At 43.5% G+C, this 24,791-nt stretch overlaps 1 protein-coding gene across 1 annotated transcript in view; it reads left to right on the forward strand.

The window, feature by feature from the left end:
- The first annotated feature begins 1,149 nt into the window (after nt 1-1,149).
- The window catches only part of LOC138852654 (uncharacterized), a 76,532-nt gene continuing 52,890 nt past the window's right edge, over nt 1,150-24,791 (forward strand). Inside the window, exons 1-2 of the mRNA XM_070084741.1 lie at nt 1,150-1,237; nt 9,225-9,451. Coding sequence (XP_069940842.1) covers nt 1,150-1,237; nt 9,225-9,451 — 315 coding nt within the window. The remainder of the gene's footprint in view (nt 1,238-9,224; nt 9,452-24,791) is intronic.

The following is a 24,791-nucleotide window of genomic DNA, read 5'->3' on the forward strand; positions in this document are numbered from 1 at the left end:
AAGCAATTGAAAGTCTTCAAGAGGCAACTCGACAAGTACCTCAGCTAAGTCCTGGATCACCTAGGCTTGGATGGATATGTGGGCCAGCGTGCCGCCAGTAGCAACAGCCTGGTTGACCAGGCAAGCAGCAAACAAGCCTGAACCAAGACCAAGCTGCGGGCGTAGGAAAACTCGAAGTCCATTGAAGGTATATCTAAGGTTTACGGTATATTTTCCATCTCGGATACCTCACTTACCTGAAGGAGATTTGACGATACAATATTAATTTAGTAGAGAACACAGAAGTGCTTTGAAGAGTTGCAGAGTTATGACTTACAGAACAACGTGAGTTAGAGACTAATGCGGCGTTCTGGGCAGGATGCTGGTGGGAAATATTCAGCCATACAATATCTCCTAAGGTCAATATGTCAATATATATATATGTTTGATGACGCTCTCCCTCCCTCCTCTATCTCTGTTACTCACTTTATCCGGCCCCTCCCTCTCCCTCTCGACAGCTGTCATTTCCCATTCACCTCTGCTCCCCCCCCCCCTCCTTCATCTCCCTCCCCTACCATTGGCGCCATGCCGTACTTTAAGCGAGGGAGTCAACATGACCTGAGTTGACCCAGCTGGTGTGGGGGCTGTGCGGCTCTACAGGTCACGGCAGCTGCTGCTGTAATGGTATTCGGATGCCTTCCCATTTCATTAGAAGTACTGTACTGGGAATGGGAATAACAATTGTAATTGCGCCAGAAACATGAATTACACTTGTGTAATAAGAAAACATTATGCTGGTGACTGGTAATTACATTTGTTTGTTATTTAGGATTACTGAGATTGTTAACTGAAATTGTTCATCATGAACGACCGTGCTGTGGAAGACTGCAGCTGCTGCATATACGGATTTATAGGTAGTAGAAACTAAGGTAATGTCAGTCTAAGAAACTATTTAACGGAATTTGAAAATAAAGGTAATGAACATGAAAACTGAAACGTCTTTATGAGAAAAGGTAATTGTGTGTGTGTTTACCAACTTGTGTTTGTGAGGATCACAACTCCTGCCCCGCCTCCTAGACCACCGTGATTGGCAGCACTGACTTCTGGCCTCTTGAGCCTAATCATATCCACTCGTGAGACTGCGTATTGAGTTTGCCTGCAAATGATAGGATGGATAATGAGAACCTTCAAAATAAGGGATGCCATGCCACTGGCGACATTGCAGATCTAGAGAATGTACAGAGGACCTTCACTGCACGTATTAGTTCAGTGAAGCACCTTAATTACTGGGAGCATTTAAAATCCCTTGACCTGTAATCCCAGGAACGCAGGCGACAAAGATACATTATAATCTACACCTGGAAAATCCTAGAGGGACTGGTCCCAAATCTGCCCACAACAGCCTTCCATCGTACATAAAGGGAATTACCAATATACCCTCTGGCTGTCTTTAAGAGGGAACTGGACAGATATACCTTTGAAAAGTTTCAAGAGTTTGTCTACTCTGAGCCCAGCCATGAGCCAGGCTCGTCTGGTGCTTGCCTGGTCGACCAGGCTGTTGCTGCTGGTGGCCTGCTGCCCCACATATCCATCACAGCCTGCTTGATCTGGCACCTGGTGAAGATAATTGTCCAGTTTCCTCTTGAAGGCTTCTACACTTGTTCCAGCCGTGTTTCTGATATCTCCTGGTAAGTTGTTGAATAATCTGGGACCCCGGATGTCGATACAGTGTTCCCTTATTGTTCCCACCGCACCCCTGCTCCTCACTGGGTTTATTTTACACTTCCTCCCATATCTCTCACTCCAGTATGTTGTTATGGCAGTGTGCAGATTTGGGACCAGGCCCTCGAGTACCTTCCAGGTATATATAGTTAGTGGTATGGGTTTTGGCGGGAAAACTGTGAAGTCGCAGGGTAGTAATATGAGTACTAGGAGAACTAGTAATAGGCAAAATGAGGTGGATATTGGAAAGCCAGTGGCACTAATTGACAAGGACAGTAATAGGTTTAGTGGAATAACAGAAAGGAGCAGGAAGGGTAAAGAGAGAGGAGGGTCTTTAAATATTTATTACACAAATAGTCGCAGTGCTAGGAATAAGATGGACGAGTTGAGACTAGTTGCTAGTGCAGGTAACATAGATATATTTGCCATTACTGAGACGTGGTTTAATTAAAAAAGTCGGGACATGCCTGCAGAATGTCACATTCCGGGTTTTAAATTGTTCCAAGTAGATAGAAGTATCGGGAAGGGGGGTGGCGTGGCATTGTATGTCCGAGATCGCTTGAACTGTTGCATAAAAACGGGTATTAAGTCTGAAGTAACACATGCAGAGTCTGTTTGGATAGAACTTTCAGAGGGGCATGAAAAATTAATTTTAGGTGTGATATACCGTCCCCCAAATTTAGATAGGGACCAAGGGAGACTACTATGGGAGGAAATTGTTAGGGCCACAAGGCACGATAATGTAGTAATTCTAGGAGACTTTAACTTTAGTCATATTGATTGGAATTTCTTGACTGGGAATTTAGAATCATACGACTTCTTAGAAGTAGTTCAGGATTGTTTTTTGAAGCAGTTTGTGACAGAACCTACAAGGGGTAATAACCTGCTTGACTTAGTTCTGGCAAACAATGAATCCCTTGTTAATAATTTATAAGTTTCAGAGGAACTGGGTGCTAGCGACCACAAATCAATTACATTTAGAATTGAATGGAAGTATGATAGTAGGGATAACTCAGTAACAGTCCCAGGTTTTCGCTTAGCAGATTACGATGGGCTTAGAGAACACTTATCATCTGTTGACTGGGGTAACGAAGAAAGCTATCAATATGACAGTTTTCTGAGCACAATACATGCTGCTCAAAGAACGTTTATCCCTTATAAGGAAATTAGGTCAAATAGAAATGACCCAAAATGGATGAATAATAGGCTCAAATATCTACTAGGGCATAAGAAAGGAATTTATAGGCGTATCAAAAGAGGCGAGGGTCATCTTATGAATCAGTATATTGACATTAAGAGGGACATTAAAAAGGGGATAAGAAAAGCTAAAAGGGACTATGAAATTAAAGTTGCTAGGGATTCTAAAACTAACCCAAAAAGTTTTTTCCAGGTCTATAGAACAAAAGTCAGAGATAAGATAGGTCCCCTTAAAAATAACTATGGGCACCTTACTGACAATGAGAATGAAATGTGCTCGATTTTAAATAATTATTTTCTCTCGGTTTTTACACAGCAAGACACTAATAATATTCCGGTAATTAATTTTTATAGTGGATCAGAAGAAGATAAATTATGTAACATCACAGTCACTAGTGAAATGGTTGTGAAGCAGATAGACAGACTGAAGCAAAATAAGTCACCGGGTCCTGATGAGGTTTTTTCAAGGGTTCTAAAGGAATGCAAAATGGAAGTCTGTGAACCATTAACTAATATTTTTAATTTATCTCTTCAAACAGGTGTAGTGTCTGATATGTGGAAGATGGCTAATGTAATTCCTATTTTTAGAACAGGGGACAAGTCGTTACCGTCAAATTACCGCCCAGTAAGCCTGACCTCAATTGTAGGCAAATTACTAGAGTCAATTATAGCTGAGATTATAAGAAGCCATCTCGATAAGCATAGCTTGATTAATGATACTCAGCATGGATTCACAAGAGGCCGGTCTTGTCTAACTAATTTATTAACTTTCTTCAGTAAAGCTTTTGAGGCTGTTGACCACGATAAAGAATTTGATATTATTTACTTAGATTTTAGTAAGGCATTTGATAGAGTTCCGCACCAAAGACTGTTGAAGAAAGTAGCAGCTCATGGCATTGGGGGAAGGGTGCTCTCGTGGATCGAATCATGGCTCACAGACAGGAAGCAAAGAGTGTCCATAAATGGGGTTGATAAATTAGACACATGTGCAACTCTTGGGTATCTTTATTGAGGAAACGTTTCGCCACACAGTGGCTTCATCAGTCCATACAAAGGAGAATCTTGAAGAACAGGAGAAGAATGAGGTAATCAGTCCCTCAACCTTGAGTCGATGAAGCCACTGTGTGGCGAAACGTTTCCTCAATAAAGATACCCAAGAGTTGCACATGTGTCTAATTTATCAACATGTCGGTTCTCTGAACCATTCATCTACAAACCTGTCAGACACTGCAACTTCTTAGGATCTTAATACTTGGGAATTCTTCGCTTGCCTAATTCTTGGGCACGACCTACTTCCACATTGAACAAATGTGACACCACCTATGACTGCTACACCTCTCCTACCAACGGTTTATAAGCTCCTTCTCCGCACGTATGCCGTATTCTATTCAAGATTGATGGACTGACCACATCGACTCAAGGTTGAGGGACTGATCTCATCACTCTTTCGAAGATTTTTATGATGTGAGAAGTTAGGGCTACTGGTCTGTAATTTTTAGCTAGTGCCCTACTACCTAAAATCAGTGCCCGATCAGCTGGGCTGTGGTTCGTACGTTGGATTACGTGTGGCCAGTAGTAACAGTACCATCGATCTATTGTTCTTTTCTGCCACCTTTGTGGAGTGGGGTTATATCAGTTGTTTGCAAGGGCTGTGGGATGACTCGTGTGTCTAGGCTTTCTCTCCATAGAATACTTAATAAGGCACATAATAGGGAACCAGCAGCAGGAGCACATGGCGTTGTGGAATCGAGGCTGTTGGATATCATGCGGTAGGACTCCAGGGTGTGTTGGTCAGCCTACAGTAGGACCCCATGGTGTGATAGGAAGCCTGCAGTAGGACCCCATGGTGTTGGTAAACCTGCAGAAGGATCCCCATGGTGTGGTAGCGAGCGTGGTCACAATGGGGAGTCTGCAGTAGTACCCCATGGTATGGCGGCGAACCTACAGAAGGATCCCCATGGTGTGGTAGCGAGCGTAGTCACAATGGGGAACCTGCAGTAGGAACACGTGATGTAATGGTTAAACATCAAGGTTGATGGGTAGCCTGCAGTAGGAGCACGTGGTGTGGTGGTTGAAACATCAAGGTCGGAGGGTAGCCGCGTGGTATCCACTTCCCCATTTGCCAGATGCTGCGTTGCTCCAGGGTGACGGCCCTGACGGCTGGTACCTCTCGATACAGTGTTTTGTAACAAAACTGAGTGCATCGCGGTGTATTGCTTCCCTACTCTGTGCTAGTTACAGTGTGCTGCTACCCTACCCTATATGATAATTACACAGTGGGAGCAAAAGAGCAGTGTTTCCTTGTCATATTCCACTGCCCAGGACGGTTGTAGTACACCAGGTAATGAAAGGTTTTGGGAGATAAAGGCGGGAGGCTGAGAATGCCGGAACATCCTTGAAGAACCGCAAAAAAAAAAAAAAAAGAATTCCTCAATATTTGACAGGCCCATTTGAAAATATGCAGCATCAGCACTTACTTTCCACCTAGTCAAGTACGTGCTTCTTAGCATGTAAGGTCCAGAGATTTGCAACTAAAGTAGATCTGGGAGAAAATAAAAAATATCGTCTCCAGAAAAGAGGAGGACTGGAGATTATGCGATTTTTATGTACAAGACACTCGAGAGTTGATAGGGCAGATAAATACAGTCTGGCGGAAATGCAAAGACCAGGTACAGGGAGACGTAATACAGCAATACGGAGAAGTCACGCACATTAGGAAGTACTCTTTCTGTCTTAGGGTAGTAAGGGAGTTCCATTCAAAGTTTTATGATACAACCAAGAAGAGGCAGCAGAATCCAGTAATGGTGATTAATAAACAAGGTTTAAGAGGCTGAGCCTCTGCTACACCTTGCACTAAATGACCAACGTGGGTTTAATGCTTTACTTAAAAAATCAGGGAATATCAAATGAACAGATGACGCTTCGAGCTTTTGTTAGGGCGACGAGCGGGGCTCCCCAGAGTTTATTGCTAGAGCCATTTATATTTTTGACATCGGTAAATGGATCAGAGGGAATACTGCATATCTTTGTCTGCAGACAATGTATAGCTAATGAAAAGAATACAAATATGGGAAGACACGAAGACTTGCAATATAACGGTATTCAAATAAATGGTTACTAGATTTTAACTGAATATGTCAAATCGTGAAAATTAGTAAGAGGGAGAGATGAGTGGATACACTGTACAGTTTGGCAGGGAATAAATAAACGTGAAACATACATTTATAGAGTCTAAAGGTAAATACCATACCGAACTTCTCACCTAAATCACATAACCTGTATAACCGCGGTAGAGGAGGTGGGGGTGGCAGAGCTGAAGACCTCTTTCATCAGATTCATTTAAGACACGTATACAACATGTGTGAGGTAAGTCATAAAGTATGCTGCCCCAGCATAGATCTTGCATCTGATGATTGTCCAAAAGTCTGCAATATCATTATTCATGTATCTAAGTAAAGTGAATTACGATGAAAGACTAAAGGAAACGAACATAACCTTAGAAGAGCAAATATTCATGTAACTCTCGGTTAAGGAGAGAGCAGCAAAGTGGGGGATATGCGAGGAATAGAATCGGAGAGGAATGTCTTCAATCGTAGAATGAGAGCCAGAGCTTAACCCAGCAGCGGAGCGCTTGATGGCGAAGATAGGAACCACAGGCAGGTGGAGTTCAGTTTACTGTGAAAGTTGGAATGACCCCGTTCATTAATTTGGACTTGTGGTGTGAACCTGTGAGGGGAAACAGAGGCGAGTTTGACAGTTCTGCTGCCCAACCCATCCCGTTTGTTCAGCCAACCACCACTTCCATACCCACTGTTACTCCACCTGAGCAAATATGCAGGGAAGACAATAATGATGTACAAGTTACACTGAAGGATTGGCAAGGAGAACACGAACGGACTGACATGCTCAGAGGGGAAGCTAATGACGCAGACGAATCACAGGAGTGCTGCTAGGAGATACTCCAGCTTCAGGGTGGTAGGAAATGAACGAGGTAGATGAAGTAAAATGTGAAAATGGAAGCTAATGTCATACACAGTTTCAAGAGTAGATACACGGCCCAAGAGGCAAAGAACCATCGACTCCAGATGATTATAGGTTAAAGAGGCGGGACGAGGAGGTGAGAGTGGGCCCGCAACCCCCTTCCCCCTTCCCACATGCACGCACGCAACGCACGCAGTGGCGAGGTGGGGAGCCTGTGACCCCCTCCCACACACACAAATGGCAAAGTGAGAAGTTTACCTGGTGGGAGTGGAACCCCCTTCCCACACAGTTGGACGTGACTGAACAACTCCCCCCCCCCTTCCTCGCATACAGACACGCAACTGGACAACCCCCTCCCCTCACAAATACAACTGAACGAAACTGGACCTCTTCCCCACGCACAACTTAGCGAGGATACTGGAACCGCGCATACACAACTGGGCGAGTGTTAGCAGCACTCTTGATAGGTTGATCATTCGGCAGCATTGTGACCACCACTTACTGCAAGAAATGCACCCTCACTAACCCCCACAAAAAACTAGGTATGGGAACTGTGTAAATGCGCAGCTAGGAAGAGTGATGATGCCATGAAGGTTGGGGTGGGTAAGGGAAGGGTTTCGAGAAGGGGTAGGTGGGTAGGTACGTGCCAGTAAGGGGAGGGTGGCTTGCCCTGGCCTGACCTAGTTTGTGCAGCGGGGACGGTCACACTTGGGTGAATCATGAATTGACAAAGGCTTGGGATGAGAGGCGGATGAGTGTAATGGCTGGAGGTAAGAGGATGAGGGCTAGTTGAGTGCAGTGAATGGAGGTAGGAGGGGGGTGGATGAGTTCTAGGTGAGTATGGTGACTGGAGGTAAGAAATGGATGAGGAGTGGGTAAGTGCGGTGAATGGAGGAAGGTGGATGAGGACTTGAGTGCAGGGAATGGTGGGGGGAGAGGGATGCACATGGTGCCACTTAGTCACCGAGGGGAGGGTGGATGGGGACGCAGTGACCCCAAGATAACCTAGTTAATGCCGGAGAAATGGCTAGGGTTGGTGGATGGGTGGGGAGAGGGGGAGGAAGAGGTCAACGTAGGAGAGCCTGGGTTTGTATTGTCAGGCACGGAGCAGGAACAAGGCTTCGTCACCTTAACCAAACTTCAGTACATGAAGCTTGTATCAGCTGGGGCAGTAAACTGCAGGCTGCCTGGACTTATCTTTGATAAGTTCTGAGAGTATTTTTTTTTTTAATCTCAGAGCCCGGCCTTGGGCCAGGCTCATCTGTTGCTTGTTTGGTCAGCTAGACTGTTGCTGTTGGTGGTCCGCTGACCACATATCTATCACAGTCTGCTTGATCTGGCATCTGGTGAAGATACTTGTCCAGTTTCCTCTTGAAGGCTTGTACACTTGTCCCCAACAGTGCTTCTGATATCTTCTGGTGAGATTGTGAATAGTCTGGGGTCACAGACGTTGATACAGTGTTCCCTTATTGTGCTTACGGCGCCCTCAGCTTTTCCCTGGGTTTATTTTGCACTTTCTTAAGGACTTTCCAGGTATATATTATCATGTATCTCCTCTCCACTCCAGCGAGTACATATTTAGGACTTTAAGTGGCTCCCAGTAATTTAAGTGCTTTATTGGCTTCGTGCAGGTCGTAAACAATCTCTTTATCTGTTCGAACTTTGATATTTCTCCTGCCCTAAAAGGAGCCGTCAACACTGAGCAATATTCCGAATGAGAGAGTACATACTGTTTGAAAAGTGTCACCAATGACACTATTTCCAGTGTTTGGAAAGTTATCATTATCCACCCCATCGTCTTCCTGGCTTTCGTGACATTGGTTTTATCATGTTCTTTGAAAAAAATGTCAGCTGACATAATTACTCCCAGGTCGTTCACGTGTTCATTTCGTTTTATTTGATGATCCTCTTGAGTTCTGTATACAGTGTCCCTTTTAAGTTCTTCATATTTTTCCATAAAACAGCTGGAACCTGTCACCCTTGATCGTCGTGTTGTTCTTCACTTTCCCCTGGAAAAATCCTGCTTATATCTTCCTGCAGTTTTTCAGTGTCTTCTACCGAGCTGACTTTCGTGCTTATTTGTAAGTCACTCCATAAAAGACACTGAAGAATTGTAGGAATATATAAGTAGGATTTTCCAGTGGTAATGGAGAACAAAGAATATGACGTTTAATAGTGATAAGTTCCAACTCAGTACATGAAGCTTGTACCAGCTTGAGCAGCATACTGCAGGGTTGTTCCACGTGATAAACAAGTCAGTGGTGCTCGGGTTCAACAAAAAAAAAAAGTTATAAAGAAAAAAGCGTGAACATATGTTTACAGCAAGAGTTGATGTTTTGTGCTAGTGATCGTTGAGTTGCTTTGTGAAGCTGTTTATGCAAGACTAGTGAGTGTTGTTGCAACTGATAGTAATAATGGTGATAATGATGATGGTGCAGTTGATGGTAATGATGCTGCTTTGGGTGCTGTTGATGGTGCTCCTAGTGGTGATAGTGATAATAGTGTTCTTGGCGGTGTTGGTGCTACTGATGGCGATAATGGTGCTCCTGGTGGCGCAGCGTTGTTTACATTAGTAAGATTCAAGTTAGTGACTGTGAACGCTCCCCGGCTGACCTTTATTTCGCAGAACACAATAAGACAAATTTCACAACAGCCAGGAAGATGACCGGTTGGATAATAAGAACTTTCAAAACAAGGGAGATAATGCTAGTGGTGACACTTTTCAAATCGCTTGTGCTGTCTCGTTTAGAATATTATTCAGTGTTGACGGCCCCGTTCGGAGCAAGAGAGATATCGGAGCTGAAACAGATACATAGAGCCAGTAAAGCATTTAAACTACTGAGAATCCCATAAAATCCTAAATATATTCACAAGAGTGGAGGAGAAAGAGGGATACATGATATACATCTGGAAAGTATTTGAGGCCATTGTCCAAAACATGCACATGGCCGAAACACCACATTGTCCAAAACATGCACATGGCCGAAACACCACATTGTCCAAAACATGCACATGGCCGAAACACCACATTGTCCAAAACATGCACATGGCCGAAACACCACATTGTCCAAAACATGCACATGGCCGAAACACCACATTGTCCAAAACATGCACATGGCTCAACACCACATTGGAGTGAGAGAGATGGAAGGGCAAAATAAACCCAGTGAAGGGCAGGGACGCCGTGGGCACAATAAGAGAACATTGTATCAACATCTGTAGCTCCAGACTGTTCAACATCTTGACAGAAGATATCAGAAACTACTGAGATAAGTATGGAAGTCTTCAAGAGGAAACTGGACAAGTAGCTTCATCAGGTGCCAGATCAACCAGGCTGTAATGGATATGTGGGCCATCGGGCCGCCAGCAGCAACAGCTTGGCTGATCAGGCAAGTATCAGATGAGCCTAGCCCAAGGCCGGGCTCTGGAGGTAAAACAACTCTCGGAACTCATCAAAGGTATGCTCCGGGGGGGGGGGGGTTATGTCCCCTCAGGGTTTCAGGTTAATTTTCTTGTGTATCGTTGGAGGTTCAAAGACTGGAGGTCCTTCAAGGATTTTTCACGAGCGCTCTCTCGCTCTCTCTCTAGGATGTGTAATTTTTTTTTATTTAGAAAAATTTGATATATCAGCAGCGAGTACAGTATACAAGTGACACTGGAATACTTGGTATGTAGACTACTGTATAGGAAGCAGCTTGTTATGCAGACCATTTCGGGCAGTCTTAAAACTGACTAATTACTAGACAACGAGACAAATATATGAATTTTGATCTTTCGAGATCTTGTGTAAGAATTTAGTAGGAAGGTGGTGCAGGAGGATGGGGGTTGAAGGCTTGTATAGGGATGAGAGGAGAACTGAGAGGGGAAGGGGGTTATACCTTACTTTTGATATATACCTTTGAAGATTTTCGAGAGTTTCACTACTCTCGGAGCCCGGCCATGGGCCAGGCTCTTCTGTTGCTTTCCTGGTCAACCAGGCTGTTGCTGCTGGAGACCCGCTGCCCCACATGTCCATCACAAACTAGTTGATCTAGCACCTGGTGAAGATGCTTGTCCAATTTCCTCTCGAAGGCTTCTACACTTGTTCCAGCCGTGTTTCTGATATCTTCTGGTAAAATGTTGAATAGTATGGAGCCACAAATGTTGATACAGTGTTCCCTTATTGTCCCCACCGCACCCCTGCTCCTCACTGTGTTTATTTTGCACTTCCTCCCACATCTCTCACTCCAGTATGTTGTTATGGCAGTGTGCAGATTTGGAACCAAGCCCTCGAATACTTTCCTCAGCTCCAATGAGTACATGTTCGAGACTTGAAGGCGTTCCCAATAATATGCTTTACTAGCTCACTGTGAGCCGTAAACGATCTCTGTATTTGTTCCAGCTCTGATATTTCTCCTGCTTTGAACGGGGCCGTCAGCACTGAGCAATATTCTAAGTGAGGAAGCACTAGCGATTTGAAGAGTGTCACCACTGGCATTATTTTACTTGTTTTGAAAATTCTCAATACCCACCCCGTCATCCTCCTGGCTGTCGTGATCTTTGCGTTATGTTCTTTAAAAGAAAGGTCAGCTGACATAATTATTCCCAAGTCTTTTACGTGTTCCATTCGTTCTATTTGGTGACTCTTGAATTTTGTATACAAGGTTCCTTTTGAGTTCATTCTTTCCATACCTAAGCAGCTGGAACTTATCAACATTGAACATCATGTTGTTCTCCACTGCCCACTGGAAAACCCTGCTTATGTCTTCCTGTAATTTTTCAGTGTTCTCTACCGTAGTGACTTTCATGTTTATTTTAGTGTCATCTGCAAATGATGATAAAAAAGTGTGACGGGTGTTTTTATCTGTGATTGCTATGAGGATGAGAAACAGCAGAAGTGCCAGGACAGTACCTTGGGGAACTGAGCTTTTTACCTCGCTAATGCTGGATCTTGCTATGTTTACTACTATCTGTGTTGTATGTATGTAGGAACCGGAAAATCCATTTCCCTACCTTCCCCGTAATGCCCATGACCCTCATTTTGTGCGCTATCACTGCATGATCGCATTTGTCAAATGCCTTTGCAAAATATGTGTAAATCACATCTGAGTTTTGGTCGTCTTCCAGCTCTGTTAATGGCTTCCGTGTGAGTGTGGTGGGTAAGTCTACTCTGCCCTGGGCGCAGGGGAGAGATGCTCTTGCTATAGACTTTATTACCCATCCTGGCACACTTGTTTTGGAGGAGAGAGGTAGACCCTTCATCCATGCATTCCTCCCACCCATTCATCCTTCACTGCTAGGCCAGCACCTGGCACAGGAGACGTAGTCTTGACTTAGTGTTACCACTGATTGGTTAGTTAAAATTTATCAAGGGCACATATCGCTAAAACCTGTTTTGTGTGTGTGTGTGTGTGTAAGATGACATACGCGTCCACCGTATTTGCACGTCTTTTACATATATCTGACCGAGTTATGGGTTGCTGTGGTTGACATTAAAGATGAGTGATGTGTGTGAAACGCACAGGTAGTGGGTTGATGGGTACGTTACCCAAGTCAATCCTCGAGATACCCAGGAGCTGGGGAATCCGCACCTCTACGCCAGGCAGTGTTGCGGCGTAAATTTGTGTCGTTATCATAGCTCTTCCGGTCCTTTATCGTGTTGACCGTCTCTTCGTCTTCCGATGCCCAAACTCTCTGGCTGTGTTCCAGCTCGTGGCTCTGGCCTCGTCCCATGCCTAGACTATGACATTCTATAAGTTATCATCGGCGCATACTTGACGCAGCCAGTTAGGTTTTATCCTACACTCATGTGTTCGAGAAATTTACAGATGGCATATTCTCTGTAGTCGTCATAATCTTACACAACGGATCGAAATTTCTGGTTTTCATTTCGAAATTGCGGGTTCCAAACTTACACGAAATAACTCACTAATCGGATGATGTTGAGGTTGTTGTCAAGTATACGCTATCAGAAAAAATAAAGGTTTACCAAACTGTTAGAAAGGTGAATATCACAATGAAGGAAAGATAATCTTAGCCGAGGGATTACCAAGATGAAACAAAAGTTTAAACTTTCGTACCAGACAGAAGCAACACATAAGAAACAAAATCCATGTTAATAACTACCTGCACAAGTTGACCATTAATCACGGGGAGTTCATACACTGATGATGAAAAAGAAATGAGCCAAATTCTAAAAGGCCACTATGAATTAATATTCAGGAGTCCGCTAAGCGAATACAGAGTGAAGAATGACTACAAAAATCATTACCTCTGAAGGCCACACAGATAATATAATATAAGAACTAATTCTGTAAAATTCGAGAACATTTGGAAACCTGCTCACTTATACAGCACCTGAACAAGATTTGTGGATGTCTTGTTTATAAAGAAATGCAAAATACCACTATCACGAACACTCAGTGTCCTTTGGAGAAAACACTTAGATCTAGATGAAATCCAAGAGGCTTTAAAGAGTGCAGACATGAGTGCAGACATGGCTCTTTTGCATTAAGGAAGCAATAAAGTGTTAACCAAAACTTACAAACCAGAACTTCGCTCGTCCTAAAAGTCTTCGAAAGGCTGGTGAGACGCTAAAACATAATTTTTATGGAACAGCCCAACCCAAACTATCATGGATTTAAAACGTGAAATCCCCGTGTATGTGTTACCATGCGCGACCACATATGACCACCGTTACCTTAACACCAGGGAAAATCTCTCTTAACACTATGAGAACACTCATATTGAAATCGACCTTATGAGCTTTAGTAATAAAGGCGACTTGATACTGCTTGATACAATTACTAAACCACTATGACAGTTACGGAGACATTGGTAGAAAATCAAAATGCGGAATTTATATACACCGATTTCGCAGACATATGACAAATGTGATCATGGGGTTATTGCACATAATGTGGGTGATAAGTATACCAGTGAAAATAGGCAAATGCGTTTTCACTATTCGGAGAAATAAAACACAGAAAGTAGTAAACAGCAAAATCCAAAACTACCTGGAGGTTATTCCGGGGATCAACGCCCCCGCGGCCCGGTCCATGACCAGGCCTCCCGATGGATCAGGGCCTGATCAACTAGGCTGTTACTACTGACCGCACGCAGTCCAACGTACGAGCCACAGCCCGGCTGATCCGGCACTGACTTTAGGTATCTGTCCAGCTCTCTTGAAGGCAGCCAGGGGTTTATTGGCAATTCCCCTAATGCTTGATGGGAGGCTGTTGAACAGTCTTGGGCCCCGGACACTTATGGTGTTTTCCCTTAGTGTACCAATGGCGCCCCTACTTTTTATTGGGGGCAGTTTGCATCGCCTGCCCAGTCTTTTACTTTTGTAGGGAGTGATTTCTGTGTGCAGATTCGGGACCATTCCTTCCAGGATTTTCCAAGTGTAGATTATGATATATCTCTCCCTCCTGCGTTCCAACGAGTACAAGTCGAGTGCTTCCAAGCGTTCCCAGTAGTTAATGTGCTTGACAGAACTTATACGTGCAGTAAATGATCTCTGTACACTCTAGATCTGCGATTTCACCTGCTTTGAATGGAGATGTTAATGTACAGCAGTATTCCAGGCTAGAGAGAACAAGTGATTTGAAAAGGATTATCATAGCGAAGAAAGAAGATCAGCGTCCCAAGGCACAGCCTTGTCTCCTTGCTGTTTCTTATGCTCATAGCAGATATAGTCTAATAAAAACACGCGGATAATACCAAAATAAGCATGATAATTTTCTCCATAGAAGACACCGAAACGCTGTAAGAAGATATAGGCAATCTTTCAGTCGGCAGTGGAGAATAATATGACGTTCACCAGTGATAAGTTCCAACTGCTTAGACATGCAAAATATAAAGAACTCAAAAGGGACACTGTACACAAAATGCAAACTTTCCAAGTACAACGAAAAGAACATGTGAAAGATCTAAGTATAATAAGGTCACAATAAGACAAATATCTCAAGAAAGGAAAATAATAGGGTGGGTAATAAGGACTTTCAAAACAAGGAAAATAGTGATAAGGTGACACTATTCAAATCACTTGCTATCTCGTTTAGAATAATGTTCGGTGCTGACGGCTCCGTTCAGGGCCCGAGAAATAACAGAGATCATTTACAGCCCACAGCTTATAAGGCATTTAAATTACTGGGAACACCTCAAAGTCCTTGAGATGTACTCGCTGGAGCAGAAGAGAGTGAAATACATGATAATATACAGGGAATGTACTAGAGGGCACAATAAGAGAACATTGTATCAACATTCATGAGCCCAGACTATTGATATGTATATCGGAAAGACTGGCTGGATCAACCAGCATGTGATGGATATATGGACCAGCGGGCTTCAAACGGTACCAGGCAAGGAACAGACAAGCATAATCATTAATGAGGAAATGTTTCGCCACACAGTGGCTTCATCAGTTCATACAAAGGAGAATGCTGAAGAACAGGAGGAGTTTGAAGTAATCAGTCCCTCAGCCTTGAGTCGTTGTGGTCAGTCCATCAATCTTAAAAAGAATACAGCATATCTGTGGAGAAGCAGCTTATATACCGTAGGCAGGAGAGGTGCAGCAGTCGTAGGTGGTATCACATTTGTCCAATGTGGAAGTAGGTCATACCCAAGGATTAAGTAAGTGAAGAATTCCCCGTATATAAGCTACTTCTCCACAGATATGCTGTATTCTTTTCAAGATTGATGGACTGACCACATCGACTCAAGGTTGAGGGACTGATTACCTCAAACTCCGCCTGTTCTTCTACATTCTCCTTTGTATGGACTGATGAAGCCACTGTGTGGCGAAACGTTTCCTCATTAAAGATACCCAAGTGTTGCACATGTGTCTTAATTTATCAACTTGACAGGTCTCCGAACCATTTATCTGTATTTAATGTTGATAATATAAACTATATGCAGGTATACACACAGTTCTCTCACATAGACTCACTCCCAAAGATACTCTCACATGACACTTCCCACTCCTGACAGACTGCAGAGTATATAGACACTTCCCACTTCTGACAGACTGCAGAGTATAAACCCGGCCATACTGCCGCTGCCAACGTCCAACAGAAACTGAAGCTGTTTACCTGGAGAGAGTTCCGGGGGTCAACGCCCCCGCGGCCCGGTCTGTGACCAGGCCTCCTGGTGGATCAGAGCCTGATCAACCAGGCTGTTGCTGCTGGCTGCACGCAAACCAACGTACGAGCCACAGCCCGGCTGGTCAGGAACCGACTTTAGGTGCTTGTCCAGTGCCAGCTTGAAGACTGCCAGGGGTCTGTTGGTAATCCCCCTTATGTATGCTGGGAGGCAGTTGAACAGTCTTGGGCCCCTGACACTTATTGTATGGTCTCTTAACGTGCTAGTGACACCCCTGCTTTTCATTGGGGGGATGTTGCATCGTCTGCCAAGTCTTTTGCTTTCGTAGTGAGTGATTTTCGTGTGCAAGTTCGGTACTAGTCCCTCTAGGATTTTCCAGGTGTATATAATCATGTATCTCTCCCGCCTGCGTTCCAGGGAATACAGGTTCAGGAACCTCAAGCGTTCCCAGTAATTGAGGTGTTTTATCTCCGTTATGCGCGCCGTGAAGGTTCTCTGTACATTTTCTAGGTCAGCAATTTCACCTGCCTTGAAAGGTGCTGTTAGTGTGCAGCAATATTCCAGCCTAGATAGAACAAGTGACCTGGAGAGTGTCATCATGGGCTTGGCCTCCCTAGTTTTGAAGGTTCTCATTATCCATCCTGTCATTTTTCTAGCAGATGCGATTGATACAATGTTATGGTCCTTGAAGGTGAGATCCTCCGACATGATCACTCCCAGGTCTTTGACGTTGGTGTTTCGCTCTATTTTGTGGCCAGAATTTGTTTTGTACTCTGATGAAGATTTAATTTCCTCGTGTTTACCATATCTGAGTAATTGAAATTTCTCATCGTTGAACTTCATATTGTTTTCTGCAACCCACTGAAAGATTCGGTTGATGTCCGCCTGGAGCCTTGCAGTGTCTGCAATGGAAGACACTGTCATGCAGATTCAGGTGTCATCTGCAAAGGAAGACACGGTGCTGTGGCTGACATCCTTGTCTATGTCGGATATGAGGATGAGGAACAAGATGGGAGCGAGTACTGTGCCTTGTGGAACAGAGCTTTTCACCGTAGCTGCCTCGGACTTTACTCTGTTGATGACTACTCTCTGTGTTCTGTTAGTGAGGAAATTATAGATCCATCGATCGACTTTTCCTGTTATCCCTTTAGCACGCATTTTGTGCGCTATTACGCCATGGTCACACTTGTCGAAGGCTTTTGCAAAGTCTGTATATATTACATCTACATTCTTTTTATCTTCTAGTGCATTTAGGACCTTGTCGTAGTGATCCAATAGTTGAGACAGACAGGAGCGACCTGTTCTAAACCCATGTTGCCCTGGGTTGTGTAACTGATGGGTTTCTAGATGGGTGGTGATCTTGCTTCTTAGTACCCTTTCAAAGATTTTTATAATATGGGATGTTAGTGCTATTGGTCTGTAGTTCTTTGCTGTTGCTTTACTGCCCCCTTTGTGGAGTGGGGCTATGTCTGTTGTTTTTAGTAACTGTGGGACGACCCCCGTGTCCATGCTCCCTCTCCATAGGATGGAAAAGGCTCGTGATAGGGGCTTCTTGCAGTTCTTGATGAACACGGAGTTCCATGAGTCTGGCCCTGGGGCAGAGTGCATGGGCATGCCATTTATCGCCTGTTCGAAGTCATTTGGCGTCAGGATAACCAAATTTTGTGGCTCTCTCATAAAAAATTCGTTTTGATCTTCGACTCTCAGTCTGGTTAGCGGCTTGCTAAAAACTGAGTCATATTGGGACTTGAGTAGCTCACTCATTTCCTTGCTGTCATCTGTGTAGGACCCATCTTGTTTAAGTAGGGGCCCAATACTGGATGTTGTTCTCGACTTTGATTTGGCATAGGAGAAGAAATACTTTGGGTTTCTTTCGATTTCATTTATGGCTTTTAGTTCTTCCCGCGATTCCTGACTCCTATAAGATTCCTTTAGCTTGAGTTCGATGCTTGCTATTTCTCTGACCAGTGTCTCCCTACGCATTTCAGATATATTGACCTCTTTTAGCCGCTCTGTTATTCTTTTCCGTCGCCTGTAAAGGGAGCGCCTGTCTCTTGCTATTTTACATCTGCTCCTCCTTTTTCTTAGAGGAATAAGCCTTGTGCATACATCGAGTGCCACCAAGTTAATCTGTTCTAGGCATACGTTGAGGTCTGTGTGTTGCTTAGTATATCTTCCCAGCTTATATCGGTTAGGACTTGGTTTACTTGGTCCCACTTTATGTTTTTGTTATTGAAGTTGAATTTGGTGAATGCTCCCTCGTGACTAGTCTCATTTTGTCGGTCTGGGGCTCCACGCATACATGTCTGAACCTCAATTATGTTGTGATCTGAGTATATTGTTTTTGATATGGTGACATTTCTTATCAGATCATCATTGTTAGTGAAGATGAGGTCTAGTGTATTCGCCAGTCTAGTAGGCTCTATTATTTGCTGGTTTAAATTTAATTTTGTGCAGATTTAAAAGCTCGTGTGAGTGTGAGTTTTCATCAGAGCTGCCTCCTGGTGTTATTACTGCAACAATATTATTTGCTATATTCCTCCATTTTAGGTGCCTTAAGTTGAAATCCCCCAGGAGCAAGATGTTGGGTGCAGGAGCTGGAAGATTTTCCAGACAGTGGTCAATTTTTAACAGCTGTTCCTGGAATTGCTGGGATGTTGCATCCGGAGGCTTGTAGACTACCACAATGACTAGGTTTTGGTTCTCGACCTTTACTGCTAAAACTTCCACTACATCATTTGAGGCATTTAGCAGTTCTGTGCAAACAAGTGACTCTGCAATGTACAGGCACCCCCCTTCCTTTTGCCTGTTCACTCTGTCACATCTGTATAGGTTGTAACCTGGGATCCATATTTCGTTGTCCAAGTGATCCTTTATGTGGGTCTCATTGAAAGCCGCGAACATTGCCTTTGCCTCTGCAAGCAGTCCACGGATGAAAGGTATTTTGTTGTTTGTTGCTGGCTTTAGACCCTGTATATTTGCAAAGAAGAATGTCATCGGACTGGTGGTATTGTTGGTACTGGGGGGGAGGATTTTTTTTCCGGCATTAGTATCTGTATCTGTTGGTTTGGAGTGGAGGCCATCGACTGTGGTTCCACTCCAGGAATGACTGGATTTGGTGTACGATTTCTGCCATTTCCTGCCAGTTTTTTTTCCTTCCTGGCACTAAAAAACCTCTCCCTCTTGAGTGGCTGTGGCTACCCAGGTTTTCCCATGGCCTGGATGTTTTGTATCTTTTTGTACCCTTTAGATGGTGTGCCTGGCAATTTAAGTTATAGCACAGTCTTTCCTGTACTGAAGAGGTACACATTTCAGGATGAAAAAGCTTACGGGAAGGGAGTTTGCATTTTCCTGTTGTCATATGGGCATGGCATTTTCTAGGGTGGTCATAGTTGCACGTCCCGTCTGTTTTTCCAGATTTCCCATGTCTGCAGATACCAAGTGCATAGTATGTGCACAGGCTTGGTTTCCGTTTGCCTTGGGTTTCTGTGACTGTATTCCTTGTTGGTGCATGTTTCCCTGTCTTATTCCTATCCTCCCTAGCACCAACAATGGAGCTTCCACCAGTTGTTTTTGGTAATATATCCTCACTATAGCTAGTGGAGTCCTCTTGTTTGCTATTTTCTGTGGTGTTTCTAGTTTGCAATATTGGTTTTATCTTATCTTTGACTACACTTGTTTCCCCACTACGGCTCCTGTCCCCTATGAGGTCATTTATATGTATTCCTTCCTGCGTATAATTCCCGACTACCTGGACAAAATCTCCAGCTTCACCATTACTGTCTCCCAGGACAGCACCTCCAGCTTCACCATTACTGTCTCCCAGGACAGCACCTCCAGCTTCACCATTACTGTCTCCCAGGACAGCACCTCCAGCTTCACCATTACTGTCTCCCAGGACAGCACTATCAGCCCCACATTTACTGACTACCAGGACATCACCTCCAGCCTTACAGTTTCTGACTACATGGCCAGTATCAAGGGCAGTACCATTCAGCCCAGACTTTTTGTGTTCCCATCTGTTGTAGAAAGCTTCCAGGTTGTCTATGAAAGCAGCTTTGATGTTATCCTCTTTTAATACCCTTGTGATTTTAGTCCACAGATTTTCCTCATTTGGGCATACCCAAAAACACTTCCCTGTTTTAATACTGCTTGTAGCTAGTTCTTGGATATCTGCACAAGGGGCGTGACACCAATTTCCACAAAAATGACAATTTATCCATGTGGAAGCCCGTTTGTTTGACTGCAGACTATACAGAGCTTCATAATGATTTGAGTGGTTGATTTACTGTAATTCTACTGCAACCTCTTGAATACTCTATTAATAACCTCCTTAAATGAAGCTCTAGCTATTTGTATTTCTATTTCTAACTAATTGGACAGCTTACCGTGTACGTTCCTGATTTATATTTATTGTTTGTGTTTGATAAGGGCGCCTACAACCCCATTCGTTTACAGTCTGCTTTATTGTCCAAGGAAACCGTTTGAAACCAGTCAAGGGTTCGGACCATCAAGGGTTCGGACCATCAAGGGTTCGGACCAGTCGAGGGTTCGGACCATCAAGGGTTCGGACCAGTCGAGGGTTCGGACCAGTCGATCTGATCTGATCAGTGGGTCACTTATTTAAAACATACTAGTCGGTGATTTGGGCTAACACATGAAGGATCTACTTTAAATTATCTACCCGAGTAATATGTGATTTGATTGATACAAAAGTATAACTTGCGTGTTGAAGAGCCGGTGATTTCTGGCAGCTCCTACAGTGACGAACGGTCGAGCCTCAACCCTTGTTTATCAATCGCTGTATCTAGCTTTTCTAGTTTTTTTTTTTCGTCTCCACCACAATAAATGCTATATTATCACTATAGTTGACTGGTGGAAATTTTGGAGGAAGGACGCTTTTTCTGTAGTAATAATTGCTTCTCGTTGTGTATATTGCGACCGCTGGTAACTACAGGTTATATGAAATTCACAGTATACGTCTGGTATTTCAAGAAAAAAGAAACTAATGAAAGTCACTCCACTCCACTAAGTACCATTATAATACTGGTTAGTTGCTACTACAACACTGTATTCTGCTATTCACTGGTATCACTAGATTATATGCGAGTACACTAGCAGACCAGAAAGATTATTAAAACAGCTGACCACTGTGGTAAGATTCTGGCGACTTCTGGCACCTGCCTCTATAGGCTTAACACTTCATTTACAAATTCACCTGTTTTCAAATGACACTTTAGCCTTTATCATCTATATACTAGGGAGCCACTGTAGTATACACTATACACTATGTATACACAATGTTATCAGGGAGACTTTCTTTCCTCTGACAAAGAAAAGTTCTATTATTATTATTTTGCACACAGAACACAGGCCTATGATTCCCCTCTGGCAGTAAACTCTGCTAGGTAGTGCACACTAATTCTCCTTTTTTTGACTCAGTATATAATGTTTTCCGCCCAAGATTGGTTCCAGGCGCTAGAGGGATGTATCGTATAGGATTGATGGCACAAATTAAAGTTCTAGCACGTAAGAGCGACCGTGTAAACACGAGAAAACCCGGAGCACAACGAGGCACGCGGCACTGCCCAGTTGTGTCAGAGAAACTATAGGACCTGTGTTTCCACAGCAAATAGAACAACACTTCTCTTCCTTTTTATGGATGTCTTGGGCAGTTGGTATAAATTGCTGGGTAGACAGGTACTGTAAGGAAATTGCAATCCCATTCAATGATAACTGGAACAAATTCTATGGCAAACGTGATGTGTGTGCAAGGGATGGGGTTCATCTCTCTGGGGCTAGAGTGGTTGCATTAGCCAATTCGATTGAGGGGGTTATTGGTGACATATCTAGGACTTTAAACTGATAGATTATAGAGGTATGGGTGTCTATGGGAAACAGTCAGACTGCAGTACTGGGGTTGAAAACAGATTGTAACAATGTGATAGGGAATCTTGAGTCTAGTGTCTTTCTTGATACAGTTCAGGATTGCTTTTTAAAACAGTTTGTGACAGAACCAACTAGAGGAAACAACCTGCTCGACTTGGTTCTTGCCAACATTGAATCACTAAATAATCTTGAGGTTAATGATGAGCTTGGGGAAAGCAATCACAAATCACTTTGTTTCAATATATCATGGAGTTACCCAGATAACTGCAATCAAGTCTCTGTCCCAGACTTCCACTTGGCCGATTTCATGGGTGGGCTAAATTGGGATTACCTGACTATGGGTCAGGTTGGTGGTGTTGGTTGCCAATATGACGTTTTGTAGAGCATAGTCCCAGCTGCCCAGACAACTTTTGTTCTGAGTAGGGAAATTAGATCTAATAAAAATCATCCCAAATGAATGAACAATAGATTAAAACATCTCATTGGTCAAAAGAGAGGCATATATAGACATACTAAAAGAAGGGATGGGCAGTTAAGAAATCAGTATATTCAATTAAAGAGAGAAATAAAAAAAAAGGAATAAGAAAAGCAAAAAAAGGGATTATGAGGCTAAGGTCGCAAGGGATTCGAGGACTAACCCAAAAGGGTTCTTTCAGGTATACAGAAGTAGGATTAGGGACAAGATAGACCCACTTAAGAGTAACTCAGGTCAGATCACTGACAGTGATAAGGATATGTGTGAAATATTCAATACTTATTTCCTCTCAGTTTTTACTCAGGAAGATACTAGCGAAATTCCAGAAATAATAAATTATGTAGAACAGGACAATAACAAACTATGCACAATTGGGGTAACTAGTGACATGGTCCTCAGACCAATAGAGAAATTAAAACCTAACAAATCCCCAGGCCTTGATGAATTGTTTGCAAGGGTATTAAAGGAATGTAAAGAGGAACTTAGCAAATCTTTGGCTGATTTTTTCAATATATTACTACAAACTGGCATAGTGCCAGATAAGTGGAAAATGACAAATGTAATACCTATTTACAAGGCAGGTGACAGGTCCTTAGCTTCGAACTATAGGCCAGTAAGCCTTACCTTCATAGTGGGAAAATTTATGGAATCAATTGCCGAGGCAATTCGTAGCCATCTTGAAAGGCATAAATTGATTATTGAATCTCAACACGGTTTTACAAAGGGACGTTCCTGCCTTACGAATTTGCTAACTTTCTTCACTATGGTGTTTGAGGAGGTAGATCATGGTATTGAATATGATATTGTGTATATGGACTTCAGTAAGGCTTTCGATAGAGTTCCACATCAGAGGCTATTGAGGAAACTTAAGGCACACGGAATGAGAGGAGAAATTTTTTCCTGGATAGAGGCATGGCTGACAAATAGGCAGCAGAGAGTTTGCATACATGGGGAGAAATCAGAATGGCGAGACATCACAAGCGGTGTTCCACAGGGGTCAGTGTTGGGCCCCTTGTTGTTCACAATTTACATAAACGACATAGATGAGGGAATAAATAGTGACAAGCAAATTTGCTGATGACATCAAAATAGGCCGTCCAGTTCATTTTAATGAGGACATTAGAGCACTGCAGGATGATTTAAATAGACTGATGCAGTGGTCGGAGAAGTGGCAGATGCAGTTTAATATTGACAAGTGCAAAGTTCTAAATGTTGGAAAGGATAATAATCATGCCACATATAAACTAAATAATGTAGATCATAATACTACTGATTGCGAAAAGGATTTAGGAGTTCTGGTTAGCAGTAATCTAAAACCAAGACAACAGTGCATAAGCGTTCGCAGTAAAGCTAACAGAATCTTTGGCTTCATATCAAGAAACATAAATAATAGAAATCCTCAAGTTGTTGTTCAATTCTATATATCTTTGGTTAGGCCTCATTTAGACTATGCTGCACAGTTCTGGTCACCGTATTACAGAATGGATATAAATGCACTAGAAAACGTACAGAGGAGGATGACAAAGTTGATCCCATGTATAAGAAATCTTCCCTATGAGGATAGGCTGAGGGCCCTGAATCTGCACTCTATAGAAAGACGTGAATTAGGGGGGGATATGATTGAGGTGTATAAATGGAAAACAGGAATGAATAAAGGGGGTGTAAATAGCGTGCTGAAAATATCTAGCCTAGGCAGGACTCGCAGAAATAGTTTTAAGATGGAAAAATTCAGATTCAGGAAGGATATAGGAAAGCACTGGTTTGGTAATAGAGTTGTGGATGATTGGAACAAACTCCCGAATACCGTTATAGAAGTTAAGACATTGTGTAGTTTTAAAAATAGGTTAGATAAACACATAAGTGGGTGTGGGTGGGTGTGAGTTGGACCTGACTAGCTGGTGCTACTGTGCCAGATGTCGTGCTCCTTCCTTAAGTGGAAGTGACCTGACTGGGTGGGCCATAGGTCTAAGCTGGGGGTTGAAATGCACCTGCCCCGCATGGGCCAGTAGGCCTGTTACAGTGTTCCTTCATTCTTATGTTCTTACATACTATATACTACCGAGACAGAAGCCTTCAGCCTGGGGCTCAAGTTCACTACAGGTGTCGACAGGGAACGCGACCTGGAGGGCATTCCGGGGATCAACGCCCCCGCGGCCCGGTCCACGACCAGGCCTCCCGGTGGATCAGGGCCTGATCAACGAGGCTGTTACAGCCCGGCTGATCCGGCACCGTCTTTAGGTATCTGTCCAGCTCCCTCTTGAATACAACCAGAGGTTTTCCCGTAATGCCCCTTATTGCTGGTGGGAGGCTGTTGAACAGTCTTGGGCCCCGGACACTTATTGTGTTTTCTCTTAGTGTACCAGTGACGCCCCTACTTTTCACTGGGGGTATGTTGCATCGCCTGCCAAGTCTTTTGCTTTTGTATGGAGTGATTGCTGTGTGCATATTAGGGACCAGTCCCTCCAGA

Source organism: Cherax quadricarinatus, chromosome 13 (genome assembly GCF_038502225.1).
Source record: "Cherax quadricarinatus isolate ZL_2023a chromosome 13, ASM3850222v1, whole genome shotgun sequence".
In the NCBI taxonomy this organism is placed as follows: domain Eukaryota; kingdom Metazoa; phylum Arthropoda; class Malacostraca; order Decapoda; family Parastacidae; genus Cherax; species Cherax quadricarinatus.